This window comes from Eubalaena glacialis, chromosome 9 (assembly GCF_028564815.1).
Source record: "Eubalaena glacialis isolate mEubGla1 chromosome 9, mEubGla1.1.hap2.+ XY, whole genome shotgun sequence".
Classification (NCBI taxonomy): Eukaryota; Metazoa; Chordata; class Mammalia; order Artiodactyla; family Balaenidae; genus Eubalaena; species Eubalaena glacialis.
The window spans coordinates 22,356,877-22,384,048 of NC_083724.1; the positions used below are offsets into that span (position 1 = coordinate 22,356,877).

The 27,172-nt window shown below is 37.0% G+C and overlaps 2 protein-coding genes across 6 annotated transcripts in view; one reads left to right on the top strand and one right to left on the bottom strand.

Moving 5' to 3' along the window:
* HSDL2 (hydroxysteroid dehydrogenase like 2) overlaps positions 1-6,531 on the bottom strand; it is a 94,183-nt gene extending 87,652 nt beyond the window's left edge. Inside the window, exon 1 of the mRNA XM_061200108.1 lies at positions 6,315-6,531. The gene's annotated coding sequence lies outside the window, so the exon portion shown is untranslated. The remainder of the gene's footprint in view (positions 1-6,314) is intronic.
* A 247-nt stretch (positions 6,532-6,778) lies between these two features.
* The window catches only part of PTBP3 (polypyrimidine tract binding protein 3), a 100,146-nt gene continuing 79,752 nt past the window's right edge, over positions 6,779-27,172 (top strand). For 3 of the 5 annotated variants that reach the window (XM_061200099.1, XM_061200101.1, XM_061200100.1), the window contains exons 1-2: positions 6,782-6,863; positions 9,754-9,787. In XM_061200099.1, coding sequence (XP_061056082.1) covers positions 6,856-6,863; positions 9,754-9,787 — 42 coding nt within the window. In that variant the 5' untranslated portion in view covers positions 6,782-6,855. Of the gene's footprint in view, positions 6,864-7,543; positions 7,561-9,753; positions 9,788-27,172 lie in introns of those variants that run through there. The other 2 variants (XM_061200105.1, XM_061200102.1) reach the window with 2 other exon arrangements.

Below are 27,172 nucleotides of genomic sequence, written 5' to 3' on the forward strand. Positions count from 1 at the left end.
AAACCTGTAGATTTCAATGTATTAAATTTTACCTAAAAGAAAATAATTGAATGGAATGGTGGAGAGTGGGTGATGTTATAGATGAAAAAAGAACGTCAGAATATTGATGTAGAAAGTCCTAGAGTAAGACTATTAGAAAACAAGTGAGAAGAAAGAAAACTTCATAGACACTTAAGTTGCTCATGAGAAAAATGGACGATGAAGCAACAATGTGAAGAGGGGACAAGGCAAAAATTCTGTTATCAGTTCTCAGAAGTAGATGCCTGAGAGTAACTGGAAAAGTACATTCTGTGGGTTCAGGTTAGGAGAAAAAAAGTTATTAGGAATATAGTCTGCCTTGGGTTTAGCAAGAAACACATGCTTGAAGCTAAGGGGTAGTAGGGTTAGGGGTTGCAAAATAAACAGCTTTTGGTCAAGTAGTGGCTACAGAAGAATCTTAGCCCTTTACATCAAGGACAAAGTTTGGTTCCCATACTATCAGTGGCAACAGCACCAGCTAGAAATGCAAATTACTGGGCCCTACCCCTGAAGCAGAAACAATCAATTTCTGTTTAACAAGCCCTCCAGCTGATTCTGATGCATGTTAAAGTTTGAGAACTGCTCTACACTGATAATTTTAAAATTATCAGTGATTGGTAGTTGGGGATCATTAAACAATTCCATTTATTTTTATGTTTAAAATTTTCCACAATAAAAGATTAAAGAACTCAAAAGAGAATATATTCATATATTACTTGTAAAATTAAAAAGTTAAAAATTGAACATAAAAGCCACTTCCCTGGCGGTCCAGTGGTTAAGACTGTGTGCTTCCAATGCAGGGGACACGGGCTCAATCCCTGGTCGGGGAACTAAGGTCCCACATGCCACATGGCCAAGAGATAAAAATTAAACAAACAAAAAACTAGACTAAAAAAAAAAATTGAACATAAGGGAATTCCCTGGGGGGTCCAATGGTTAGGACTCAGCGTTTTCACTGCCATGGGACTGGGTTTGATCCCTGGTTGGGGAACTAAGATCCCGCAAGCCACGTGGCACGGCCAAAAAAAAAAAAAATTTAACTTAAAATCTAAAATTGTGGTAAAGAACCATTGAAAAAATTTTTCCAATACTCTGTGGGTTAATGCTTTTGTAAAAATACAATAAAAATAACTAAAAATTGAAATAAAAAAAAAATACAGAATATTAATCCAATTTTATTATTAGATTCAAGAAAAATATTTCTCTGTCAAATTGCTATGAAAGTTTCTAGACTCTTATTCTCATATTCCATTCTTACCTTGTTAGGGACTAGTTAACAGTTTATAAACCAGCACCTTTTCACAGTCCTCACCAAACAAATGATTCTTGAATTATGTTCTCAAGGAATTCTGATGCTTTGTAAGCTCATAATAGTAATATGAAATAATAATTATTAATAAGTATAAACTTACTGAGCACTTACCATGTGCTAAACACTGTTTTAAGTGTTTTTCATGAATTGATCTGTTTAAACCTTCCCTAAAAGATATTAGAAAAGTACTATTATTATCCCCTCTTCAGGAAGCTGAAGCACAGAGAAGTTGGGTAATTTGTCCCAGTTCACACTTTTAGTTAAGTGCTGGTTTATAAACTTTTTGTTTTTGTTTTTAAAGTTTTGTTTAAAAAAATTCTGACAAATCAGGAAATGGGGGTTTAGGAGTGGTGGTGATGCAAAAGAGGGAAGCCTTGGGGTGGGGACAGGGGATTGTCAGGGGTAGGTGGCAGCAGTGTCTACGTCACCCCCAACCTGTGTGTCCTCTAAAGGGTCTATCCAATGTAGGAGGAGATGTCTATCTCATCAGAGTTAATATTGACCTCAAAGTGATCCTGCCCATCACTGAGGATCTTGGCATCGTTCTCACCTGACACAAGTGTGATGCCAAGCCCTTGGTGCCAAAATGGCCTGATCTGGCCACATAATGTAGGTAGGTGTCAGAATCCTCAGGAATGTTGTCATTAAAGGCAATGTTCACCTGCTCAGTGTCCATGCGTCAGCTGAATAGGTTGGTAGCCACAAGAATTCATCATTGAGAATCTTTAAACTGTTGATACCGGGAAAGCCACTCCTTCCAGGGGTGGTAATGGCTGGGATGGGACGTTCTGCTCCACTATGAGCTTGGCCAGGGCAATGCAATGCTGCACAGACTTCACAAAGATTTAAGATTCTAAACTAGCTAGTCTGGCTCTAGACCACTCTTTACCATACAGTACTATTCATTTCAGAGGTGTTCCTTAACCTAACTCAAACAGTGCCCCTTTCTAGTTCTTTGTTGTAGCGAATAGACTTTCCTCTCTTTTTGTGAGCATGGGGGGGAGGGTCCTCAGTTTGAAATCAGGCAGGATCAAATATACTTAAGCATCTCTGAAGAGGTATGTTGTCCTCTATTTCTAAGAGATCTACTTCCAAGCATGGCCAAGGAAACTCCTAGGTGAGAACACACCCTCAGGGTAGAGAGTAGAGTGTACCGGTCTTAAGGACAAAAGGTCAGTGCTTAAGGGGAATGATGATTCTTAAAAGAGGGTAGTGATTATCACGCAGATTGTTCTCCGGCCTTGTCCCAGACTAATGCCTAAATCTTAAAGGATTTTCTGAGAATGAAAATGGAAAGGGCTGTTTTATTAAAAACTTTGAGAGACGTTGGGACCTCGGTGATAGAAAAATTACTCTTGAAAATCCACTGCTCAATGTCCATGCCTCAGCTGAGCAACTGGGCTGGCAACTGCTACTATAGGACAGTAACGAGAGACAGCATCTCCAGTGCAAACGCTGGAGTGCCCTGAACCAAGCACTGGTCATGCTAGCAGCTTTACATGGAAATGATTACATCAGGGCCAGGAACAGGCTGAGGAAAACGGACATAACTCATGGTGGCAGAGAGGTCAGTGAGTATGCAGGAAACACTTTCAACTCTACTCCTCAAACAGTTGGGAAGGACTCTGAAGGAAGGTTCATCATACAACAGACTGGGAAGACTCAGTGTGTGTCAGCTATTATAACCTAGTCTGCCTACTAAGTTGATAGAGCCTGAAAAATATGAATTATACACCTACACATTTTTCTTAAGCCTTTTAAGTTATTGCTTAACTATTGAACAAATAACATGTATTAAGGGAACACTTTGCAATATTTCTTTATTTTTATTGTTTTATTTTGAAATAATTATAGATTCACAATAAGTTTTAAAAGAAGTACAAAGAGGTCCCATGTACTCTTCACCCAGTTTCCCCCAATGGGTAACATCTTAATAACTGTAACAAAACCAGGAAATTGACACTGGTACAATCCACAAATCTTACTCAGATTTTGCTAGTTTTATATGCACTTGTGTCTAAAGGTCTGTGTAATTTTATCATGTGTAGATTTGTATAACCCACCCCACAAGCTACAGACCTGCTCCATCACCACAAACATCCCCCTTGCTACTCCCTTATAGTCACACTCATCTCCTTCTCGCTCCATATCCAACCCCCCCGCCCCCCATTTCCTAACACCTGGCAACCACTAATCTGTTTTCCATCTCTGTCATTTTGTCATTTTGAGACTGTCATATAAATGCAATCATATGGTTTGTAGCCTTTTGAGTTTAGCTTTTTTCACTCAGTATAATATCATATGTTTGTGTCTTAGCATATATATGTTAACAATTATGATTTTATATTTATCAGGGGATAAAATGATATTAAAATGTCCACCTCCCAGATTCATCAAATGGCTGGTCTTATTTCTGACTTATATTGGCATCTCTGTATTATTTTTCTGTCTTAAGAAGTCTTACCTATAAACCTGAATAGGGTAATAATGCTGGTTAAATGTTAACTACCACTGCATATTGCAATGCCTTAAGGGAAATGTTCAAAGGTTACATTTTGCCCAAACATAATAATGGAGGGGGAAGGGGTGTCTCTTATCAGATGAAGGTGTTTCAGGGGAATTTCTTAGAATAAAAAAAAAAAAGAAAAAAATTAGAATAAAAACACAGGAAGGTTAAATGCTAGAAAATTTATAAACTAAATTATTGTAACTGTCTTACTTTTCAAAAGTATAGAGCAATTAGCAAATAAAGAATGTGTTATCCTCTTTACCATCAAGAAGCCAGTATACAGAACATAAAGCTCTCATGCAAAGCCAGGTCATGTGGGTGATATCTGATCATTCCAGAAACACAGAAACTTCTGCTGACATTATAGAAGGCCATGGTTTTCCAATGCCATATGGATTATGGGGATAGCTAGGGTTCTAAAAGTGTCGTAGCATAACTAAATTCCATACTATCTACTGTTTTTGAATCAGAGAAACTCACAAACCTGTGGAGCTGAATCCATGAGAAGTCTTTTAAACTTACGACCAAGAGGCAGGGGAAAGGGCAGGGTTTCACCTTGTTTTCTGTCCTGAGTAGTTTTCTGATTATCTAGGCTTCTGTTGTAAAACTGGATGTTAAGTGTTTAGGAAATGCCATACAGTTCTATTCATTTTAGTCAGGTATACTTTACACTGGAGACTTTTCAGAGTTATTGTTAGTAACATGGACAGTGAGTTTGAGATAGACAACGTTTATTTTTTAATATTGAAATTTATTAGTTATCTTAAGGCATTGGCTAAGAGAAATAGAACTTTTTAAAAAAATAAAGAGTAAATTGGTTCAGCTTTTTGGGAATCATTTTGGCAATATTTATGAAATCTGAAAATGCTTATGCCCTTTGTTCTGCAATTCTGCTTCTAGCAATCTATTCCTCAGATATATGTGTGCAAAGATGTTCATACATACATGACATTCTTTGCAATACTGTTAATTATTTTGAGTAATTAGAAACTGTAAATTTCCACTATTTTGGAAAAGGTTAAATAAAATTATGGCACATGAAATTATGAAATACTATGCAGTATTAAAAAGAATTAAGTAGATGAAAAGTACTGACATGAAAAAAAAATCTCCAGGATTTTTACGTGAGAAAAGCAAAAACCAGTGAGGGTCTTGGAAGGATGCACACACAATTGTTACACTGGTTATCGTGGGCAGTGGGTGGCTTGTGAAGAAAAATAATTATAACTTTTTAATATTTAATATTGTTTGAATTTTCCAAATGAGCATGTATGCATATTATTACTTGTGTAGCTAAAAAAAAAAAAAAAAAATTAAGGAAATTTCATCAACAGAATATATTCCCAAAACAACAATAGCAAGACCGCATCAGCTACTTATCTTGCTGATATTTTTAATATCCATCTAGCAATGTAGGTTGGCAATGTTTACAACTGCAATTAGTATTTAGATTTAACATACAAAACAAAATATATTTGACCTTTTGGAAAGTGGGATTTAGGTTAGATACAGTATTTTAAAAATGATCTCTCTGAATAAGATACCTGAGCTGTTTGAAAACTGTTTTGCCAATAAATAAATAATAAATAAACTAAGAGAGGAATCCATGCAACCGCAAAGGCTGGGACCTGATTTTCTTGGATAGCCCTGCAGTGCTTGGCACAGAGTAAGTAATAAATATTAAGCGAATGATGGATGAATCGACAGTTGAAATCTTTTAGATAGCACCCACTTTTAAAAAGCGGGATAGTAGCAAGGATAGATGATTGAGCTTCTTGTTACTGGCTTTTCAAATGAGGATGAGAGGGAGCGGCCCCCTCTTTCTACTCAGGAGGTTAAGAATTTGGTGGAGGACAGCGTTTAGTGGCTCACGTTTTGGCGATCTCTGAATTGAAAAATCATTCAATTTCGGAACCAAACAGAATATAAAAGGAAAAAAAAGCGAGTTGCCACTAGTTATGTGCTTATAATTTTGCTCAGACTAAGAGGAAAGGGCTTTAGCGGGTGTGAAACTGTAGGCAAATCATTCTATTTACGTCTAAATTTTCATCTGAAAAACGAGAATAAGCACTCCCTCGTAGGTTTTTGTTGTTGTTTTACAGGGAGAATGTGGAAACTTTTATAAAATGCTAGCAATACAGTGGCCATTCCATATTCTGCGATGAATATTTCCCATAAATTCGATCCCAGACAGTCGAGGTCGAAAAGCACTCAGAGACTAAAACTATATAAAAATGCAAATATTCTCAAGTTCGGGGCAGTCTCTTTCCCCTCTTTCATCTTCATCCCAACCACACCTATCGAGCCGGTGAGGGTCACTGGGCGGGTGACTGGCGCTTCCTGGGGTTGCAAGGCCTGGGGCTCCGAAGACCACAGCCCGCGCCGGGCCTCCCTGCTCCGGGCCGAGCCGCCAACAGCCTTGCCCACCCGGGGCAATTCCGCGGCGGTTCTGGGGCCCTCGCGGGACACTCCTACCTACTCTCCGGAGTCGGGTCCCCAACGCTTTTCCCGCCGGTAGAGGGAGGTGTCCAAGCTAGGCCGCCCCGGGCGGAGAAGCCGGAAGGCCGGCGGAGCCCGCGGGACCGCGGGTGGGGCAGCGAAGCGGGAAGCACAAGGCGCGCGCTCCCGTGAGCGCAGGAGGGAGGCGGGTGCGGGGCGCGCGCGCCGGGGCGGGGCACCCGGAGGCGGAGTCTCAGGGCGGCCGCAGGAAGAGGGCGCCATGGAGCCGAGCCGGAGGGCGGCTGTGGGCGGGGCCCAGGGAGGGCGTCGACGCTGAGGGGCGGGGTGAGGCGAGGCGGGGACGCGCTCGGGGGGGTGGGGAAGGCGGGGGCACGGCGGTGGCGGGAGCGTCCCTGGTCTCCGCCCCTGCTTTCCACTCTCTTTCCACCTTTGACCGGCCGGAGCTCCGGAGAAGCGCAGCTTGCCGGTACTCGGAGCCGCCCTGCTGCCGCTGCCTCCTCCCTCCGTTCGCGGTGGGCCCGTCAGTCTCCTCACTGTGCGCTCCTCCGTGTGGGCCATGGATGGGTAAGTGCTCGGCGGCCACCGGGCTGCGCTTGCCCGCTTCTTCTCGGCTCTCGGTCGGACGCGTCGGAGCGGGGGAGCCGGGTGCGGCGCCGGCGGCCCGAGGAGCGGCCCGGGCCGAGCCCGACGGCGGGGCTTCCGGGCGCCTCCTCGGGGAGTCCCGAGTCCCGGAGGGGCGGTCCGCCGCAGCCTCTCCTTCCCCCTCGCGGCGCCCCCGTAATGTCCGCCTCTTCACACCCTCGCCCAAGGAAGCGGAGGAAAGCCCGGTGCAGCCCGCGGGTGCCGAGGTCCGCCCTCTGCCCGAGAGTCAGGGGAGCCCGGCCCGGCCTCCAGACACTTCCTCTCAGAAAATGGTGCGCGGCGCTGGGGGAGGCGGAGGCGGCGCTCGGGGCGGGCGTCCTCCCGCTCGGAGAGTTGCTGTTTACCGGGGAGGTGGGGCGGGCGCTTCCTCTGGCGGGGAGACGAGTGGCCGCGGAGTGGCGGACGGCGGACGGCGAGGGCACGCGCGGGTACACGTCTGGACGGCGACTCGGTCCCGGAGCCGGGGTCCCACGCGGTCTCCGGGCTTGTGCTGGGAGCTCTGTTAACGATTACCGTACACCGGGCGTCTGGACTCGGTGACCAGGGACGCGTGCCCCTGCCAAACCCCCGCCCCCCCCAAGAAACTTGTGAATTCCCTGCGATGTGTGCAAAATATTGCGTAAGTGCGATTTTCGGGGAGCTTTGAAACGCTTTAAAAGTGAATGAGGTCTGTGGCCAAAATAAAGATTTAGGATCACCGATATAAATGTTTCTCTGGGGACCCAGGATTATGGGGTGGGACCAGACAGATAATTGAATGATTAAGAAAACAACTAGATTAGGATCTTGGTTAATTAGTTGAAGGTCGTAGTCTATGTGCATCAAGATCCAAAAAAAAAACACCTCTATTAGAGCCTGCAAATCCACTTATTTATTTTCATTATGCACTTGAGATTTTGTTTGGCCTTTTACTTGATTTTGATGACAAGATTTCTGTAGACCTCTTGGTTGTGGAGTATACGGAACTTGCTTGAACAGTAAAGCCGCGTACATGTTGCCATATAGTTGATTGTAATTATGCTGTGTAAAGACGATGGAATCTTCGAACAATTTTTGCCTTCATTAGATTTCGTTTATCCTAGTTTTATAATAAGTCTATATGATAATATATTGGATTAACTCATTTGAATGTACATTGCACACTGTTACAGACGTTAGACAAAGTGCAATTTTAGATTTCATTTGTGGTGGTGATGTTCTCCAAAGTATTTTTAAAATTTAATTGAATCTGTTTTTATTGTTTAATTGAAGCTTCTCTTGAGAGCATTGTTGAAAACTCATTTCACACCACCTTTTTCAATTATACTTTATATGTGTGCAGAATTTTGCTATCTTAATTATTTGTATAATTATGCCAGTATTTCAGTTGAGAAAGGCTGTGGAAGTAGTATTTCACCATGTGTAGTGAATTGTCTTGACTAGTGGTTTGACTTGAGATATGGAAGCAGACTAGCTTTTTGTATTGGAAAAGTTATAGTGATAAGAAAGAGGACTCTTGGCTTATGCATCTTGACTGTTAAACTCTTGGGCAACTGTGAAGTGCAGACTTACTCTTTCAGATAGTGTTTAAGAAGTTAACTTTCTCTTCACCCTAAATGTGGTTTGAAAGCTAAGAATGAGTTTATTGGTTTAAATATGTGGGGCAGTAAGACATACTGGAAGGTAAGTTCATTTGGGAGTTCAAGTAGCAGCATGATTTACTCTTTGCATCGGGACCAATATCGTAGTACATATTACACAATCTAATTTTTTATACACAGATGTCAGTTATCACATTTAAATTTCAAACAAAATTTAAGTTTCAAAAGAAAAACTTTTAACTCTACATGGTTATTGTTTAAAACAGTTAAATTTGCATCGTTAAACAAACTTGTTTACTTTTATTAAGTAATGATGACATAGGTTATTAACAATATATAGAATTTTATTATAGCTTTCTCTTAGGAGATATGGAGACAAACTTAATTGAAGACAGTTTTTTGGGGAGTTGGAAGAGATGGATTTTTGCTTGGCAGAACTATGTGGGTTTTTTACATCTTGGTGTTAAGGGATATGGTTTTGAACACAGTGAGTTTATGCTTTTAGGAGGCTACTTAAATTTCTTCATTCTTCCATAGCCTGAAAAAGGTCCTTTTTCATTATTTTGGATAGTTAAAAAAACAAACCACCAGTCAACATATCTTTCTAGTTCCACCTCAAATCCCAACTGTCTTTTGTGTGTGTGTGTGTGTGTGTGTGTTCATTTCCTCCTGAGATAATTGATACTTAAACACAGTTTTGATGTGGTAGAATTTTTTTTTAAAGCAAATCTTTGAAAATTTTGATGTCTGAAGTTTGATGTTTGTGTTCTTAATTCTGAGACTGTCTTAGCTATATTTTGGTGAGCCCTTTGGGTGGTAGATGCAAATTTGCAAGTTACCGTCTATTTCTGTAAAATCCACTCACTGGTTTTGTTTCATTTAAAACTTTAAATACGATAATTCATACCAGTGATTTAAAAGAATGAACTTTGGTGATTTAAAGTTTTGGTTTGGGTTTGTTAAATAGAGGTAAATGGATAAACACGTACCAAAAGAGAATTTATTGTTTGTTTCTTACATTGCTATTAACGCTTTGCTTTTACACTCTGCTGTTGCTAGACTGTCCCATCACTTTTCTTTTGTATTAACATTTCACAACTCATCACATTCTTATTTTTATTATTTGTTATTATAATGCTTTTTCTTTTTTTCTTTATCTTATTATCTCTGTCTTTTTAAAACTTGTTCTCTAACTTTGTTTTCCATTTTCTCTTTTTACTTTTTCCATACAGTGTTGTTACAGATCTTATAGCAGTCGGTTTAAAGGTAGGAATCTTTTAATATCCTTTCATAAGCATTTTTAAATCTTAGTTTTGGCATTTTTTCCAATGGTGAAATCATCTCACCTGTTCATAAAATTATCTGTTTTATTGTATGATAGTAATCTTTCATTTTTATTTAGCTCCAACATAAGTAGACCTGTAGCTAATTTTGGATTTTATGTATTTATAAAGAGTGGTTACAATATTATCTTGTTTATATAAAATGTGAACAAAATGTTTAGCCCAAAATTTTGCTTTAACTATCAGGGTATTTATTTGCTTTTGTTGTTTTAGCAGTTACGTGTAACCTAGGCTCTGATTTATTTTCCTGTCATGTCCTTTCTTTTATCTTGTCTTGGATGCATTTATGAGTAATAAAGTAATAATAGCAGCTAAAGTTTCTTCAATTCCTATTATATGCAAGATGCTTTACATATATTTCACTAATAATTGAAACAGTTCTTCAAGGTAGGTATTAATATTCCCATTTTAGAGATGAAAAAATAGGTTCAGAAAGTTTGTGTTCAAGGTGTGGTGCACCAGAGTTCAAACCCATGTCTTTCTGGTTCCAAACCTGACCTGTTTTTTTCATTGTACCTCGCTGCCAGCAATGAGGGTACTGTCTAAAAGGTGAACAGCGGGAGAGCTGGATAATTAATATTTTACAGTAATGATTCTTCTAAGTTATAAGTCATTTCAGTTTTATCAAAGTCTTCTCATTTATTGGATTCTAAAATACAAATCGAGTTCATCAATATGAGGCTTTTAAAATATAAATGGAAGTTTTAAGATTTCTTTTAGCAATTTGGTATTTGATGCAGCTGAGTTGAGAATCTAGTTCTAGAGACCACTTACAGTTCATATTACTGTAGAAAATGGAAATAATTCATGTGTATATTATATGTATTTTATGTAAAGTTGTTTTGATGCTTTCTGTCCATCATCTCTAGCTAACAATTTCAGCACTTCTGCATGTGGTTTTATTGGATCTGATGGTGGTGCTCATATTCCTAAAACATCTTAAAATATAAGCGTAAAGATAGCAGAGTTTTAGACTAACAATAGGATGTTCAAGATTAGCATAATTGGGGACTACTGCTTATACTGTCTTTTTTTTTTTTTTTTTTTTTTTTTATACTGTCTTTTGAAGTTGGATGGAGTTAGCTTGCTTTGGCAAACTTCAAACATATTTTGTGAGTTGTAAATAAATGGAGAAACCTCTTTTGGTGGGATATACTTTTTTTTTTTGGTAGATACTTATGTTAATTTCTCATTTGGGAATGATACTCATAGATTAGAAACTGCATGCTTATGTCTTGGATCCCTTTTGGTGTCTCCGTAGGGGCCTGTGAGGGAAGGGATATTTGAAGTGAGAGTTGTTTTGGTCTTACCAGAAATGTAATTTGTGATTCTAGAGTTTATCTGGGAAAAATGAATACATGAAACATTTAAAAAACTTACATTTGGGAGTTGAGGAGTTATGCTTGAAGGACTGTCATGCCTGTTTTATTTTGGCGAAAAATATATCTTGATGATAGATAAGAGAAAAATTTAAATGTAAGGCTCAGGAACTAGATTTGAACACGCAATTAGGATCTCTACCTGTGTTGCAGCAAGCACTTTGGAAACAAAGATCAGATCCTACTCTGAAGAAAGGATAAGCTGATTAGTTGATTCACTTGGCAATACTGGAAATGTCTGTAAAATTATTCATTATATGAAGAAAATTCTCATAAGATTGTTCTGCTTCAAAACTTGGATCCCATCCAAGGAAGTTTAGTTACCAAGTAATAGGCCAATAAGGCTCATATTTCCTCTAGATTGTATAAGCCAAAATTAGCGAATTTAAATAAATTCTTCAAGAATGTCACTTATTTTCTTTTATTTGCTGTCTGAGTATAATGACACAAGAAACAGTTTTAGCCAGTGCAAGAGTGGATTTCAGGTTATGCTCCATCAGTTGCTTTCCTGGATGCAGAAAGTAATATGGATTTTATTTTAGAGAATTGAAAATACCCTTAAATATGAAGTCCATTACCTTAGTGAAAGAAAACTGAATTGTTTTTAGAGATTAAGTGACTCACTAGAATATGTCATGAGGGCAGGGATTTTTGATACTTCCTTCACTACTGTGTTTCCAGTGTCTGGCACATAGTAAGCTCTCAGAAATGCTTGATGAATGAATGGATGCCAAATTCTCACACAGTCAATTAGGTGGCAAACTTATACTGGAGCCAAGCCTTCTGATTTTGCTAGTGTTTCTTCTAATAGGTATATACCATGGTGAGAGAGAAATTCTTTTTTTAGATTAGAATTTTCTTGAAGATGGATAAACATTTTCAGGCAGCTTAGGGCTGTGCTGTATTTGAGATTTATTTATACCTAGTTGTATACCCTGGATGTTCTTTGCAGGGTATCAGTTTTTGAGCCTTGCCTAAATTAGGCAAAAAATTAGCTTTTGGTACTTCTCATAAAATATTTGTTTTATTTCCATATGTTATTTTGTATTCTGAAATGCTTTTAAAAACGGTGAGAAGTAATTGCTGTTCTTAATTTTCAATTCTTTTAAATAAAGGATGAACCAGGTGATGATGATTGATGCTGGGCATGTTTCAAGAACTTTATTATACCAGATAAATCAAAGCATCAGCATTGTGGGTAACATAGCTTTTTGTGTGTGTAACTAAGTGTATTTTAAATTTCTAGTTCATACTTTAATTATTACTAGCTAGTGTATCTTAAACTCAAATATTTCTCACATTCCTGGATAATTTTTCAGAATATTATAGTGGCCATTAAATGATTTTTTAAAATGATATTCCATATTAAATATATTTTAGGCATTTTCTAGTTTATCTTTCTATTTTAAATGATTAGATGAGTATAGAAGAACCTACAGATTTAGGAAGGACTATAATTGGCTTCTAATAATTATCATGCTTGTCACTATATAGGAAAAAAACACTACGGTGTATTTAAATTAATTTTGAAGATTGATTTTCTATTGCTCCACCGGGAGTTAGCAGACTACAGCCTGTGGACCAAATCCAGCTTGCCACCTGTTTTTGTAAATAGTTTTAGTGAAACACAGCCATGCTCATTTGTTTCCATATTGTCTGGATACTTTAACTATACAATGACAGAAGGGTTATAACAGGGACCATATGATTGCAAATTCTAAAATATTTACTTTCTGACCCTTTGCAGAAAAAATGCACCTACTGCTTGCTGTGTTTGAACTACAGAAAAGGCCTTTGCCAGAAATCTATTTTTTTTTTTAAACTGAGCAGTAACTTACATAGAGTGAAATGCACAGGTCTTAAGGGTACAGTGCAATAAATTTTGACAAATGTATCCCCGTTTCCTATTGCCCCTTTCTAGACCCAGTCTAGGCAACTCTTTTGATTTCTGTCACCACAGATTAATTTTGCGTGTTTGATTTTCATATAAGTGAAATAAATATTCATACTCCATATATACAGCATAAGCTCTTTGATGCCTGGCTTTTACTCAGCAAAATGGATTTTTAGATTTATCTATGTTCTGTGTATCAGTAGTTCTTTCTTATTTATTAACGAGAGTATTCCATTGTGTGAATATATCACAATATTTAAAAATCCATTCTCATGTTGGTGGGCATTTGGGTTCTTTTCAGATTTGAGCTATTATGAATAAAGCGACTGTAAACATTTGTGTATGTCTCTGGGTAAATGTGTGTTTCATTGTACACTTTGCTTAGGAGTAAAATTGGATATGTGTATGTTTAACTTGGTTATTTTTTAAAATGTACCACTTTACACTTGGAGCCGCTTTGTATTCGCGTTCAGGTTGCCCCACATCCTTGCCAACACTTTACTGTTAGGAATTCTAGTGAGTATAACTAGAATGCCTAGTAGCATCTCATTATAGTTTTAATTTCCATTGACCTGATGACTGGTGGTGGTGTGTACCGTTTCATGTGCTTATTAGCCATTCACTTACCTTCTTTTATGAATGTTAACTTTTTTGCCTATTCTTTTAAAGTGGGTTTCTTGTAGACAACATATCGTTAGGTTTTTTGTTGTTTTTTTTAAATCCACTCTGAGCAATCTGTCTTTTAATTGGTGTATGTAGGCCATTACCATTCACGTTTCAAGGGATGATTTAATTAAATTAATAAGTACCTTGTTCATAACTGTTTGTGTTCATTGGCTTGTTCTTTGTTTTTATTTTCTCCCTCTCATTTTTTTTTTTTTTTTGCCTTCTCTGGTTGTAATTGAGCATTTTATGAGATTCCATTTATTTCCTCTGTTAGCATCTTATACCTCTTTAAAAAAATTTTTTTAAAGGTTGCAGTATGCACTTACAGCTCATTTTAAGTCCACCTTCAAATAATGCTATGCTGCTTCATGTATAGTGCATGTACCTTAAACAAAGCATTCCCAATTTCTCCTTCCTGTCCCTTAGGACACTGTTATCCTTCATTTTACTTAACCATATGCAGTAGTCACCCAATACATTGTTACTATTATTACTTTAAATAAACAGGCTTTTTAGATCAATTAAGAATAAGAAGTATAAAATACCTTCATTTATTCCTTCTCCAACAGTATTCCTTTTCTTATGTAGATCTGAGTTCTGATCTATATAATTTTTCTTCTCCCCAAAGACCTTCTTTTAACATTTTTTGTAGGGCAGGTCTACTGATAATACATTTCCTTGGTTTTTTTCTGAAGAAGTCTTTATTTCTCCTTTACTTTTGAAGGATGCTTTTCATGTAGAATTCTAGGTTGGTGGGGTTTCTTTTTCTCCATTAACTCTTTAAATATTCCACTCTACTTTCTTCCTGCTTCCATGGTTTCTGATGAGAAAGAAACCTCTGTAATTCTTATCCTTAGTCCTCTGTAGGTAAAGAGGTTTTTTTTCCTCAAGATTTTCTCTTTGTTTTTGGTTTTCTGCAGTTTGAATGATCTGCTGAAGTGCATATTTTTTGGTATTATCCTACTTGGTGGTCTCTGAGATCCTGGGTTTGTGGTTTGGTTTCTATCATTGATTATGGAAAGCTCTTGGTCATTCATTACTTTGAAATGTTTTTTTCTGCTTCAGTCTCTCTTTTTTTTTTCCAATTCTTTTTTCTCTTTGCATTTCTGTTTGGGAAGTTCCTGTTGAAATGTCTTGAAGCTCATAATTCTTTCTTCAGCCATGTCCAGTCTGTTGACGAGAGTTTGTATAAGACTGGTAGTATTTTTTCCTTAAATGTTTGGTAGAATTCATCAGTGTAGCCATTTGTGGGTGCATATTCTTTGCAGGAAGGTTTTTAATTATGAAGTCAGTTTTAAAAAATAGATATTGTGCTGTTCAGATTTTTTTCTTTCATTGCATCACACAAAATTTGGTGTGCTGGGTTTTAATTTTCACTCAGTTCAAAGTATTTTCTACTCTTAGTGTGATTTCTCTTTTTACCTATGATTATTTATAAGCGTGATTTAATTTCTAAATATTTGGGGGTTTTCAAAGCCAAATCTTGGGATTTCTTTCTATTTTTAATTTTATTTATTTTTATTGAAATTTATTTAATTAATTAATTTATTTATGGCTGCGTTGGGTCTTCTTTGCTATGCTAGTTGCGGTGAGTGGGGGCTACTCTTCGTCCTGGTGCGCAGGCTTCTCATTGCAGTGGCTTCTCGTTGCGGAGCACGGGCTCTAGGTGTGCGGGCTTCAGTAGTTGTGGCACGCGGGCTCAGTAGTTGCGGCGCACGGGCTTAGTTGCTCCGCAGCATGTGGGATCTTCCCAGATCGGGGCTCGAACCCATGTCCCCTGCATTGGCAGGCGGATTCTTAACCACTGCCACCAGGGAAGTCCCTTTCTATTTTTTTAAATGCTACTTTGATTAGAGAACATGCTGTATACCATTTCACCTCTTTACATTTTCTGAGATTTGTTTTAATGTCAAGCTATAGTCTGTCTTTATGAATGTTCTATGTACACTTGAAAAAAATGAATAGTTTATTTTTGTTGGGTGTAGTGCCTTATAAATGTCAATAGAATAAACTGGTTGAAGTTTCAAGTTTTCTCTAACTTTCCTGATTTTCTTTCTATTCTGTTAATTACTGAAAGAGGAGAAGAATATTGGAATTTCCATTTGTAGTTGTGTTTTTTTAATTTCTTTTTGTAGTTCTGTCAGTTTTTGCTTTATATATTTTAAAGCTCAGTTATTAGATGCATTCACATTTAGGAATGTTATATTTTCTTGATGAATTAACCTTTAAAAAAATCATTTGTAATATATATCTTTATCTAGTAATAGTTCCTGTCCTGAAATCTACTTTGTGTGATAGTAATGTAGTCATTCTAGTCATTCCAGTTTTCTTATGATTAGTAGTTGTGGGGTATATCTTTTTTCTGTTCCTTTTCCTTTTCTTTTAATCTGTCTGTGTTTAAGATAGGTTAAAGGATGGATGAGCCAAAGAGGTAACAAATAGCAAGATGGTAGGCTTAAATCTACTTGAAGGATTAGGTTCCAAAGGACTGGCTTCTCTTGCTTTCTCTTTGTTTACTCCGATAAAAGTGAGCTACCTTATGGAGAGGCCCGTTTACAGAATGAATCCTGCCAGCAACCACTTGAGTGAGCTTGGAAGTGGGACCTCCATTTCCTCTATTGAGCCTTGAGATGATTGCAGCCTGTGAGAGACTTTGGGCCAGAGGACCTAACTAAGCCATGCCCAGGTTCCTGACTCTCAGAAATTGAGTTTAAAAATACTTGTTTTTATAAGTTGCTAGATTTTGGGGTAATTTGTTATGCATCCATTCATAACTAATACAACTACCTAACTCAAAGTAGTGAATAAATACTGAAAAATGAATAATAAAATATTATTCATGTCCAAGTAAGATCATGTAAGTGCAAATACTTTTTTGGTTGTAAATCACTGTGCATATGACTTTTTTATATAACCACATTCTCTCTCTCTCTCTAATAGCTTACCATAATTTATACATACTTTGATTTTTCCTTTTTAAAGGTTTTCTTTTTTCATAGTATACTAATGTGGTGAATTTCATTGATATCTTAGTTTTTTAAAACTTTAGTACAAACTTACAGAAAGGTTGTAGAATAGTATAAAAACTTATATAACCATTACCCAGGTAATTCACATTTGCCCCATTTGTTTTATTATTCATTTATAGTGTTTCTTTCTTTTTCTTTATACATATGTGTATGTTACTTTCTGTAGATATACATATATCTCTCTATATTCTTTTTTTCACTTTCTGAATCATCATTTGGTTAGCATGATTGTCAGCCCAGCTTCTCCACTATATTAAGTTACTAATTTTCCCTTCGTAATTAATAGCTTGTCAAGGAGATTCCTTGAAACTTCATTGATACGTTATTTTACTTTATTCTTTAACCCCTAAATACTTTAGAGTGTATTGCCTAAAAATAAAGACATTTTACATTACTGTAGCATAATTATCAAAATCTGGAAGTTAATCTAAAATGTTTCCTCAGTCTTTTTGATTCATGATATTGACATTTTAAAAGAATATAGGCATGTTATTGTGTAGGATATCCCTTACTTTGAGTTTATCTGTTTCTTATAAATAGATGTAGGTTATGTATTTTTGCAGGAATACCACAGAAGTCATGTTATATTCTCAGTGTATTTTATCAGAAGGCAGAGGATGCTGATTTGTCCTATAACTTGTAATGTTAACTTTGATCACTTGGTTAAAGTTGTATTTGCCAGGTTTTCTGTTGTAAATTTACTGTTTTTCTCTTTGCAACTAGTAAATATTTTGTGGAGTAGTACTTTAAGGCCATGCTAATATTATTTTAATTCTCAAATTTTAACCTACTAGTTTTAGCATCTATGTGATGGTTCTTGCCTTAATTCGTTATTATAATGATAGTTGCAAAGAGGTGATTTTCTAATTTTATTTTTGGAATCAAGATTTCATTCACTAGCTGCTTAAAATGAACTGATTAACTTTCATTCTTTTGCTGTTTTGTGGAACAACATTTTTCTTCAAAGTTTAGTTGATCTCACCTGCAAAGTCATCTGGACCTGGGTTGGTAGTGGGGGATAGGGATGTCTTTGTCTATTACTTCACTATCTTTAATTCTTATGGTCAATTCAGGTTTTTTATTCCTCTCACAGTAATTTTAGGATTTGGATTTGCTCTTTTGCTTTATTTTTTTTCTTTTTTGAGTTAATAATTAACTCATATATTTTAAAATCTGTTTTCTCATAAATGTATTTACAACTATAAACTTATCTTAAAGTACTAAAGCTGGATCCCACAAGTTTTGGATTTGTGTTTTCATTTTTATTATATCTAAGTATTTTTATATTTTACTTATGATTCTTTAAAAATTTCCTTTATTTATTTATTTATTTTTGAAGTATAGTTGAGTTACAATGTTGTGTTAGTTTCTGGTATACAGCAAAGTGATTCAGTTACATATATATGTTTATTTATATATATGTATATATATTCTCTTTTTCAGATTCTTTTTGATTATAGTTTATTACAGATACTGAATGTAGTTCCCTGTGCTCTACAGTAGGGCCTTTTGTGTATCTGTTTTATATATAGTAATTTGTATCTGCCAATCCCAAACTCCTAATTTATGCCTCCCTCCTCTTTCCCCTTTGGTAACCATAAGTTTGTTTTCTATGTCTGTGAGTCTGTTTCTGTTTCTTAAATAAGTTCATTTGTATCATTTTTTAGATTCCACATATAAGTGATATCATATGATATTTGTCTTTTTCTGACTTCATTTTAGTATGATAATCCCTAGGTCCATCCATGTTACTGCAAATGGCATTATTTCATTCTTTTTTATGGTTGAGTAATATTCCTATGTATATATATCACAACTTCTTTATCCATTCATCTGTTGATGGACATTTAGGTTGCTTCCGCATCTTGGCTCTTGTAAATAGTGTTGCTAGGAACATTGGGGTGCGTGTATCTTTTCGAAGTTTCCTTTTTAACTCCAGGATTATTTAGTGGCTTTAAAAGTTTAGTTCCCAAACATTAGCCACTCTTTTTAATTTTGTTTCTAATTTTATTGCAGAGAACATAGTATGTTCAGTATATTCCTTTGGAACATATTGAGACTTCTTTTATGAACTAATATGGGAGTTGGCAAACTATGCCCCAAGGGCTAAATAGGGCTCACTGCCATCTGTTTTTATACATCCTGCAATCTAAAATGGTCTTTATACTTCTAAATGCTTGAAAGAAATCCAACGATTAATACTTTGTAACAGGTGAAAAATAGATGAGATTCAAATCTCAGTGTCTATAATTAAAGTTTTATTGGAACACAGCCATGCTCATTCATTTTCACATTGTCTGTGACTGCTTTTGTGAGTTATGACAGAGACTGTATGGCCCACCAAGTTTAAAATCCCTTACTATTTGGCCCTTTACATATAAAGTTTGCCAACCTGATACAATGTCTGTTTTTATAAATGTTTATTCTTAGCTGGATGTCTGGTTCTGCATTCAGTGTATCTATTAGTTCAAGTTGTTGATTGTATTTTTTTTTTCTGGTCATATTTTTTATGTTTGGTCTATTACTTTCTAAGAGAAATGTATTAAAATTTCAATTCAACTGTTGATTTATCTTTTTCCCTGACATTTTTTTTTTTTTATAAATATATTTTTTAAATTAATTAATTAATTAATTTACTTTTGGCTGTGTTGGGTCTTCGTTTCTGTGCGAGGGCTTTCTCCAGTTGCGGCGAGCGGGGGCCACTCTTCATCGCGGTGCGCGGGCCTCTTACTGTCGCGGCCTCTCCCGTTGCGGAGCACAAGCTCCAGACGCGCAGGCTCAGTAGTTGTGGCTCACGGGCTTAGTTGCTCCGTGGCATGTGGGATCTTCCCAGACCAGGGCTCGAACCCGTGTCCCCTGCATTGGCAGGCAGATTCTTAACCACTGTGCCACCAGGGAAGCCCTCCCTGACATTTCATCAAGGTTTTTCTCTCATTATTTTGGTTCCTGAAATCCACATATCCCTTCAGCTTCTACAGCTTCTCCATGGTTGATTTTGGAGATGGGAGTTAACAATTCATGTTAGCTTCAGGCTTCGGACCAACCTATTTATTACTTAGTACAGGAAGTACAAAGGACGGTGGTAGCTTCAGGCTTCAGACCAACTCATTCTAGTTTCAGGCTTCAGACCCACCTATTTATTACCTAGTACAGTGAGTACAAAGGACTATCACCTAGATATGTTATTGTGAAATTTTAGAGTTCCACCAATGAAGAGATGATTCAGAAAGCTTCCGGGGAGGTGGGGGCAGAAAACAAGTCAACTTCAAAGAAATGAATGTCAGACTGGCATCTTACCAGCCCTACTATATGCTAGATGAAAATGGTGAATCTTTTCCTAATTTTCTTAGGAAAAAAAAATTTTTAACCCAGAATTCTTTGCTATCAAATGATTAATTATGAGGATAGATTTTCGGACATGCATGGGGTTCCCTGTAGAGCACAGGGAACTTTCTGGGGTAAACCCAGAAAGTTTACCTTGGTGTTTATCATCATTTAGGTAGTTGTTTAAGGTTGTACTCCAGCAAAATAATAATGTGAACTAAGGACAAGGAAGACAGAAGTTCAGGAAAAAGTTGAGCCAACCCAGATGAAAAGTGAAAAGAAGACTTAAGTTAATAGCTGTTCAGAAGTCCTAGAAAGCAGTCATTCTAGATTGAAGCAGGAGAAAAGAGGGTTTTAGGAGGGAGATCTTAGGAAGAAAAATGAGGACTACATAGAATGAGTGGTGCCATGAAGAGTTTGGGGAAAATATGATGATATAATAAAGGATAATAGTGTGAGGAAAATAAAGACAGTTTAAAAATGTCACGGAAAGCAAAAATGAATGAATGAATAAATAAAAATGTCTAATTATGAACCAAATTAGAATGTAGCATGATGTTAAGAAATTGGTAGAGTATAATAAAGAATCCATTTGATCTTGATTCTAAGAATAGTCTTTTTCAAGTGGTTCTAAGGTTGTGACATTAGACGCATAGAGTAAAAAGTGAAGTGTTCCAGGATTATGTTTCCTTGAACAATATTTATATAGTAATAAAAGTGTAAATGCTGTGTATTGATTTTCAACTTTGAGTCAACCTTTGGACAGGACAGGAATGGACAAAGCCCAGAATGCTATTGTTGGAGGGCAGAATGTAACAAGCATACCAATAAAAGTAAAAATGAAGCTGGCAGAGGGAGGGAGGGAGGGAGGGAGGGAACAGATTACTAGCCCCAAAAGCTTTCTTTCAAAATGGAGAATCAAGAGGTAATGTCAAATTGACAAAACAAGCAGTAAAGATACACGTGTAGTATTTAAAGTTTAAAGATACTTACACAAGAATTAAAATTAAGAGCATATATTTCAAACATTGAGAGAACAGAAAAAGGAATTATAAGAGGTAAACTAAGTTTTCATATTAGAGGTCAGCCAGTTTATTTTTAAAGTTGACAACTTAAAAGTAGTGGTATAAGCATATTATCTAATGTTGTGGTGGCAACCATTAGAATAAGAACTGTTTAAAGATTCTGTTTGGGTGGAGAGATTTGCTTTTATCATATAGACTATTTTGTAAAATTTGTTACAGTACACGTATTTGATAAAAATAAAAATTAAATTCATGAATAAAAGTTAAAAGGACAGAAGTAATTCACCAAAAAATAAATTCAACTGTGTGTATAGGGAGATCTCTCATTCACATTGTTGTCCCCCTTCTTGTCTTTTCCCCAAAGATAACAATTTTATTAGTTTTTCCTTTACCCTTCTAGTACCTTTTTAATGCAAATACAGGCAACTGTACATATTTTTTCTTCCTCTTCTAATATAAAAGACAGCATATTTCTATGCACTGTTCTGCACTTTTTTTTCTCCAAAACATAGGAAATCTTCATTCAAGAGAGGACTCCTGTGAGTCCTGAGGAGTTGTATAGCAGTTTTAGGTGAAAGAAGAAATAGCCACATCCATAACTAGTCATAGATTTCAAGATCTCTCTTAATTATTGATAGGATAAGTAGGCAGAACATCAACATTCTGTTCACCAGTACTGCTTTTGCCTCCCTCTCCCAGATTAAAAAAATGCATTTTATCCCTATCCTGCTGGGTATCAGTATATAAGAAGTCATTTTAAAAGGAAACTTTGCATATCTATTATAATATTAGACTAATTTTACAGAAGAAAAAAACCTGTGGTGTTAACTGTAACATGATACCTTAGGTCAAACCTAATACCCTAGTGACAGGGGCTGGATTCAAACAAAGGTTTGTTTCCAAAACCAATGCTCTGGTTTTTACCCCTTGGTGTCAGTTGGTTTTAGGAAAACTAATATTCCAGATAGTATTTGGTTAATAAGCTCCATTATTTTTGGACGTTGGTTTGTTCTGGGATAAAAATAGTATACTATTGTGTTAGAGATGGAAGCATAGCTTACAGTCTGCTAAAGCAGTGAAATATACTTGTAGTTTCACTAAGGTGAAGAGGAGATTGGAGTACAACCCTGTTTTGTTTTGTTTTTTAATTAATTAATTAATTTTAGGCTGGGTTGGGTCTTTGTTGCTGCGCACGGGCTTTCTCTAGTTGCGGTGGGTGGGGGCTACTCTTCATTGCAGTGCACGGGTTTCTCATTGCAGTGGCTTCTATTGTTGCGGAGCACGGGCTCTAGGCGCGCAGGCTTCAGTAGCTGCAGCACGCAGGCTCAGTAGGTGTGGCTCGTGGGCTCTAGAGCGCAGACTCAGTAGTTGTGGCGCACAGGCTTAGTTGCTCCGCAGCATGTGGGATCTTCCCGGACCAGGGCTCGAACCCGGGTCCCCTGCATTGGCAGGCGGATTCTTAACCACTGCGCCACCAGGGAAGTCCCACAACCCTGTTTTTGTGATGCGTTGGAATTCCATCCATTGAGACTCATAGCCATTCAGTCTGCTCTTTCTCAACTAAAGTAACATGAAAACTAGCCTATGTTCATACAGTGTGGCTATTATAAAATTCAGAGGTGCCTTCAGATCATTAAATGGTGCAAGAAGGAATTTTAAATTAAAAAATTTTTTAAACATTTTTGCAATGATAAATATGTTCCGTAGAATTGACCAAAAATTCCCATGAAATATATTTGATTGAAAGACCCAGGTATGGAGCTTAAAACAAATGTTGGCAAAATTTTTAAAGTTCATTTTTTTTTTTCAAAATAAAAATAGCCCATTTCCCTTTGATTAATGTTTAAATGCGACAAGTGTAAAGGAGAAGGTAAAAGCTAGAAATAATAATTCCTGCTAAAATTTAGGTGTGTTTGCTTTTAGACTTTTTCATATATGCTCACAGTATATGTGCATATTTATTATTAATTTGCTTTACAAAAATGGAAACATAATACATGTTATAACTAATTTATATGGCTTTCAAAATGAACAATATCGTGTGAGTTTATATCAGGTTGATAAGTTTGGTCCTTTATCATTTTAGTAACCGTCTAGTATTTCATTGCATGGATCTGTTGTAACTCATGTAACTAATCTCTTATTATGAACATAGTGGTGGTTTAATATTTTAGTAGTTTAGTATAGCAGTTATAAAAGCATGGACTCTGAAATTGGCCTGCCTGGGTTTGAATTCTGACCCCAACTCTTTATTTGTAGTGTAGTTTATATAAGCTACTTAACTCATTTATGCCTTATTTTTCTCATTCACAAAATGTTAATAGGCTTTCCAACTCTTTGTTATGAGAATCTAAATAATTGTTAGGATTTGTGTATGAATGTGTGAGAAGAGGGAGGTGTCACTGATAGGCTTAATAAAAAAATTTGTAAGTTTATATGTATTTCAGAAAATAGGTGTCAATGTAATATTAGGGCAGTAAGTTATTAAGTATGACAACTAGCCAAAACCCAGACCTTGTAATTTTTATGGGACATAGCTATACTTTCCAGAATTCAGGTGATCACAGGACATCTTTGTTAGAAATAACATTTATTTATAAGCAGTTTTATGACCAGAATTGTGTCTTATTCTGCAGCTGTATTGGAAGAGGATGTTTTATCCTTGTCTTACAGAGATTTTTTTCACAAGCAGTTTAATAGTGCCTGTGGTTTCAAAGTTAAGCACTAATATTCCATTAGTTACAACCTTGAGGGGAAAAAAGAGAGTTGAAAGAGGTTTAGAACTTAAAATATGGAAAGGAAAAGGATAGAACTAGTATTTTTAATGAATGAGGTATGAGATGTAATATTTTGAACCAACACTGATCACCATAATATTGCTCAATGCTTAGCATTTTATGACCATTTGATAGTTCATTGATTCTAAGGCCCCCCCCCCTTTTTTTTCCCATATTAACATTTCTGACATCAGGGTGCATCTTAGTGTTGATAATGTACTACAGTTTGGTTGACAGCACTTTTTCTTTCTGGATATTAGATAAAATTATGGAGTCTTACACTTGAAGCCTTCTTAGATTACATGAAATATGTTTGATAAAGCACATAGAACAGTACTGGTACATATTAAGCAGTCAGTATTAGCTATCTTTGTATTTGTTTATTTTGTTTGTTCTTGTAAAGGATGATTACATGTACATATCTTCACGTACAGTTCTAATATAAAATCTCTAGATGTGGAATAAATGAATCAAAGGATTGGCATAAGATATTGAGAGGAAATTTGTTTATTAGACTGGAGAGCAACAGGTATGTCAGGTGAAAAATAAACCAGACCTAGATTTTAATTGTACCACCTACCCTCTCTGACCTACGTCGAATAATATAACCTCTGATTCTTTGAGGGATAATAATACCTACTTTGCAGAGTTGTGAGAATTGGAGAATACGTATAGTAAAATCTTTAAAATATTTGTTCACTGACTATAGGACAGAATATTTTACATTTAGGCCTATTTGGGATATCCAGGACATCTTTGACTTCTTCTTTTTCTCTCACTCCATGTCTGATTATTAGCAAATCTTTCTAAGTGTATTCATAATTCAACCACTCTCCCCAGTAACACTCCCTTTGCCCCTCATCTGGATTATCACCTTAGCTTCCTACTGGAGTCTCTGCATCTTTCGCTGCTTCATTACAAACTATTCTCAACACTGCAGCCAGAGTGATCGGTTAAAAAGTAAATCAGGGCTTCCCTGGTGGCGCAGTGGTTAAGAATCTGCCTGCCAATGCAGGGGGCCCGGGTTCGAGCCCTGGTCCGGGAAGATCCCACATGCCGCGGAGCAACTAAGCCCGTGCGCCACAACTACTGAGCCTGTGCTCTAGAGCCCTTGAGCCACAACTACTGAGCCCGTGTGCTGCAACTACTGAAGCCTGCGCGCCTAGGGCCTGTGCTCTGCAACAAGATAAGCCACAGCAATGAGAAGCCCGTGCACTGCAACAAAGAGTAGCCCCTGCTCTCCACAACTAGAGAAAGCCTGCGCGCAGCAATGAAGACCCAACCCAGCCAAAAATAAATAAATAAGATAAATTTTTAAAAAGTAAATCAGATCATGTCACTCCTTTGTTCACAACTCTTTGTCCCTCGTTTCACTCAGTGACATTTTTTAGAATGGCTTTCAAGGCACCACATGCTATGACATACCCTCCTTGTCTCTTTAGTTTTCTTCTCTCCTTGCTCACACTCTTTCAGTCACAGTTGGCCTCGTCACTGTTTTCTAGAACATGCAAGGCATTCTATCTCTGTTTCCTCGGCCTACAACATTCTTCCCTCAGATACCTATATAGCTTACTCCTTACCTCCTTAAGACTACACTTAAATGTCACTTGCTCTTAAATCTTTCCTTGACCACTCTATTTAAAAATCGCAGTTCTCCTCTTTACCCCTCGTTGCTCCTTATCCTGCTTTTTAAAAAAGCATTATGACTTTAAAACATACTACACAATTTTCTTAATTTGATTGTTATGTGTTTCCTTCTGCGAGATTGTAAACTCCACATGATAAGGGCAGGGATTTTTGTCTGTTCACTGGGATTTTCCCCAGTGCTTAAAGACCCTGGCGTATAGTTTGGTGCTCAGTAAATATTTGTTGGATCTGTTGAGTGAATGAATATTGCTAAAACACTTTTACATATTGAAGTCAATGTGTATGATCTATGCCTATATAGTAGGAACTAAATAAATATTCAGATGAATGGCATTTTGATTAGACGTCATGAATTAGAAGGCTTTTGGAGGAATAATTTTGCTAGTCATTAAAAAAAGTGTTACTATTTATTGCTAAGATGTCCATATAAAATGAAGACAATAAAAACCATTTTATTGAAACTGTGTCATAAATGGGATTGTAAACATTGTCACAGCTGTATATTTGAAGAATTTACCCCATCTTTACCACCTTGTTTATTCTCATTGTCTTAAAACCTCAACAGTGGCAGCTTTGGAAAGGAAAATGTCACAAACAAACAATTTGGTAACTATTCTTTTTTTTTTTTTTAATTAATTTATTTATTTATTATTTATTTTTGGCTGTGTTGGGTCTTCGTTTCTGTGCGAGGGCTTTCTTTTAGTTGTGGCGAGCGGGGGCCACTCTTCATCGCGGTGCGCGGGCCTCTCACTGTCGCGGCCTCTCTTGTTGCGGAGCACAGGCTCCAGACGCGCAGGCTCAGTAGTTGTGGCTCACGGGCCCAGTTGCTTCGCGGCATGTGGGATCTTCCCAGACCAGGGCTCGAACCCGTGTCCCCTGCATTGGCAGGCAGATTCTCAACCACTGCGCCACCAGGGAAGCCCTATTCTTTTTTTAGGGTAACTATTCTTTAAGAAATATGTTTAGAGATAATCACACTCATTTAGTAGATGAGAGTGTTGATGGGGCCACAGAGTTTGTGGGGATATGATCTCCAAGTCATATGTGAGGCTTTGGGGTTTGGGTGTGTTTAGAGCAATAGGAGCTGTGAAGGTGAATGTTAACAAAAACCTAAATGTTAAAAAAAAAAACTTGGAGTTATCACGTACTGCCTCACAATTACTCTGAAACCCTTACTGAATATTCAGTTTAGTCCCTTGTGTTTATAATTATTACTCTTTTTTAAGCAAAAAAGTTTTGAACACAGATTCCATTTCATTATTAACTCCTGTAGAGGGGGATATAAAGGTGAGTCATCAGCAAGTGTATATAGTATGGTGAGACTCTACATAATAATATGTTTTTCTGTTTATGGAAAAACATAGTAACAGAGCAGGATCAACATGAGTTTTCTGTTCTGTGAAGTGTTTACAAAGGGTCACTAGACCTTTTGCTAGAAATTTTACAGAGGGGGCTACCTTAGCTTTAAGGTAGGACTTGAATATTAATTTCAGTATTTAAGATTCTTTTATTTTTAAAAAAAAAAATCTGGAAAATTGTGAAGTTTTTTTTTGATAGCTCCTTTTTT